The 3,227-nt window shown below is 40.5% G+C and overlaps 1 protein-coding gene across 1 annotated transcript; it reads right to left on the reverse strand.

The window, feature by feature from the left end:
• Positions 1-869: 869 nt before the first annotated feature.
• Positions 870-2,711, reverse strand: LOC134177683 (uncharacterized). The gene is made up of 2 exons (XM_062644461.1): positions 1,574-2,711; positions 870-982 (listed from the first exon to the last, which is right to left on the reverse strand). Exons 1-2 carry the CDS (start codon positions 2,709-2,711, stop codon positions 870-872), a joined length of 1,251 nt encoding a protein of 416 aa, XP_062500445.1.
• Positions 2,712-3,227: the final 516 nt, after the last annotated feature.

The following is a 3,227-nucleotide window of genomic DNA, read 5'->3' on the forward strand; positions in this document are numbered from 1 at the left end:
GCTTTTGCAACGCTCTTGTTTTTATGCGACAATTTTTTTCTCAGTGCTGTCTAACCAGCTAATAGCAGGTCTCTGACAGCAAAATTAGGAATTAGTAACGTGGGGCGTGGGTTATAGTGTGCATTTTCTTGTCAATCATTATCATATTTAATTAATTAAAGTATATTTAGTATTACTAAAAAATGATATCTTCAACGATTTGTCGGTTCTTGTTCGTATTTGTATCTAGATTTGCCAGACGTGGTCTGGATTGTTTCACAAAATCGATTTGTATCTTCTGAGATTGGTTGTCAGTTTGCATCGATACAATCGACATCTGACGGTGCTACTACAGACATCACTGGATACTTTGTACGACTCATGATCGCTAACGTTCACAAGCAGAGCGAACTGAAATTGTCGCTGATCATGATCGGCAACAACAATCTATTTCTCGACGAATTATAAAAAACACAGCATATACAGTTGAGATAAGAGCAAGCAATAGACACGGATTGGGTCCAACTTCAAGCATTTGTGTCTTTCAAACTACACCGTATACGGGAATTAATAATACCGGATACGGGACCTGCGGTACAATTTACGGGACTTTTTGGTTAGATGCGGGACTTATAATGATAATAGATGTCTGTAAAACAAACAAAAAAGCGACTTGCCGTGTTCTTTTATCTCACGGTTTCTATACAACTAAAATCTAGACATCGATTTGTTGGACAGTTGGCGTTGTCTTAGTGTAATTGTGTCAATTAGACACCGTGGTGTTCTTCACGTACCACGTTGTTTAGTTAATTTATTTCCCATTGTATTTGCTGCAATTTTTTTAGAGTATCCGTCTATTATTTATGAGGCGATGTGCATTACTCATTTAGTCAAGAATTCAGCACTGACTCTAAAATAGTCTTCTGTTTCTTGAGCAACATGATTGCAATGACATTAATTGTAGGTTGTTTCAATGTTGCGTCAAACGATTTCGACAAATTATCTGTGTCAAAGTTTAGTAGGACAATCGCAATAATAATGTGCGCTATAGTCCGTTCACGCATTAGAGAGACTGGTGGAATGTGGCCATTTGCGCGACAAAGGTGTTGCCCTCCGGGCGGATATTGGTATCAATCGAAAGCTCTTCACTTGCCGGATCTAATTACACTTACAGTTAGGCTACAGAGATGTAACTGAAGTTACTAGAGCCAATTTCCTGTATTTTAATGAGTTAGGAGGCGGAGAAAGGCGGAGCTAAGGCGGGATTAGATTTAATTGCATAAAGCTAAGTACATAATTGTTATAGCTAGCAGGCTGTTAACAGTAACCCAACACAGTAAACTTCCCAGTTGGGGTGTCAGTTAGCTAGGAATGAGTTCGTCTAGGATCCGTTTCTAGTCTTCATCCTTGGAACTTTCAGTTTCAGACGACGACGACGAATCTTCTGATTCAGGACCAACTTCAATGACCATCTGCTCTACAACGTCGTCTAAAACACCGTGTATTGTCCTGTAATGCTTCTCCACCTTCTCACGTACGTGCTTCACGCAGTTTGCCCACTTTTCCACAGTAACGTTTGCTAGACCTTCTCTACACAGGCGCTTGATGTTTTCCATGGTAAACCCAGCTATCCCTGTGTTGTGCTGTGCAGCATGTCGTTTTACCTGTGCCCATACCAGCTCAATGGGATTGAGTTCGCAGTGTCCCACGGGTAGCCGTAGACAGTCGCATCCAAACTTCGCTGCTAGAACATCCGTCTGGTACACAGAAATGGGATTGGATCTCTTGATTAGGTCAAACAGTTCGACTTTCAACATTTTGGGCTCATGGAGTATTTTATGTTTGGCCAGCCAGTCAATCATATCTTGCTTTCTGGAAGACTTCGTAGGGATCTTTTCTACTACAGCATTGTGATACCTTGCATTGTCTAGAACTATAACTGATTGAGGTGGGCAATTGGGTAGAAGTTTATGCTCAAACCACTCCATAAAATGACTAATGTTCATTTCATTGTGGTAGTCACCAGTGTCTTTTTTCCCCACGAAAACCAACTCTGCTTCTGGTGTCCATCCCATTTCTCCTCCCGCGTGTAAAATAATCAGCCTCTTCCCTTTTCCACTAGGAATTCTTAATCCACCTTTTCCATCGTAGTCTGTCCAGCATTTTTCCAAAGTGTGGTGTTGATGTAGCCATGTTTCATCCAAGTATACAATGGGTCTATTCCTTTCTCTGAATCCTTGTATTTGTTTCAGGTAGTTGACCCTTGCTGTTAAGATACGATTTTGCTCGTAGAGACATTTTTTCCTGTTCATAGTTTTGTAGGCAAAACCCATCTTACGTACTGTCTTATACAAACTTGTCTTAGAGAAAGGGTAGTGGACTTCATGTACTAAAGCTGCATGCAGCAACGACATGGTAGGGAAGGTCTTGTCTGTATAGAATCTATGTATTCTGCGTCTAATGACACCTTCTTGAAAATTGTCTGTGTACTCTTCAAGTGATCCACTGTGTTCCATTTTACCTCTTTTCGTTGGACTGCTGACATGTCCCTTTTCTTTCTGTTCTTTGCAGATCCGATATACAGTGGACCTATTTATACCAATAGCCTCAGCTACACGGTCAGCTGGCTTGTCCAGCAGCATAACTCCTTCCTGCATTTCTCTCTTAAAGAAGTCATGCAGTTTAAGCACCCAGGTCTTTTCAATACTTCTGAGATGTTTTCCTTTGTGCATTGCCATACAGAAATTAGAAAATAGATGAACACAGTTGTAAGTAGAAGTAAATCCAACAAAATCAAAGTGATAATTAATTTGAGTAAATGGTGGCTGGTGTTTTATAGTCAGGTGGTTGTATGATTAGGTAACCAAGAAGAATTTTGAAGTTCACCATTTAGTCTAGATAAGCCCCATTTCTGACTATAGTGTAGGTCAGGAGGCAGAAAGGTCAGAGTTTTCCTAATTAGTGACGTCATCAACGCTCATTTGGTTTGAGTAGATGCATGGTTACGTAACCAGGGAGGATTTTGAAGTTCACCATTTAGTATATAAGACCCATTTCTGACTATACTGTAGGTCAGAGGAACTAGGAAGGTCAAAGTCCTCATAGTGATGTCATCAACGCTCAAGAATGCACTAAATGGCTGGTCAGTTTGGTTCTGATATGGTAAATTAGTCAAGTTCTCGTGGTTTTCAGACGCTTCTCTGAGCCAGAAGTGAATGAGTGTATGTATCTCGTACATATAGCTGTTC

Source organism: Corticium candelabrum, chromosome 3, assembly GCF_963422355.1.
Source record: "Corticium candelabrum chromosome 3, ooCorCand1.1, whole genome shotgun sequence".
Classification (NCBI taxonomy): Eukaryota; Metazoa; Porifera; class Homoscleromorpha; order Homosclerophorida; family Plakinidae; genus Corticium; species Corticium candelabrum.

Bases quoted from the DNA above. Each gene is read 5' to 3' on its own strand.
- LOC134177683 (XM_062644461.1), bottom strand. From the start codon at position 2,711: ATGCACAAAGGAAAACATCTCAGAAGTATTGAAAAGACCTGGGTGCTT. The intron at 983-1,573 runs GTAGAGAAGGTC...ACTTTGACACAG, and splicing joins GGAAAACATCAAGCGCCTGT to ATAATTTGTCGAAATCGTTT.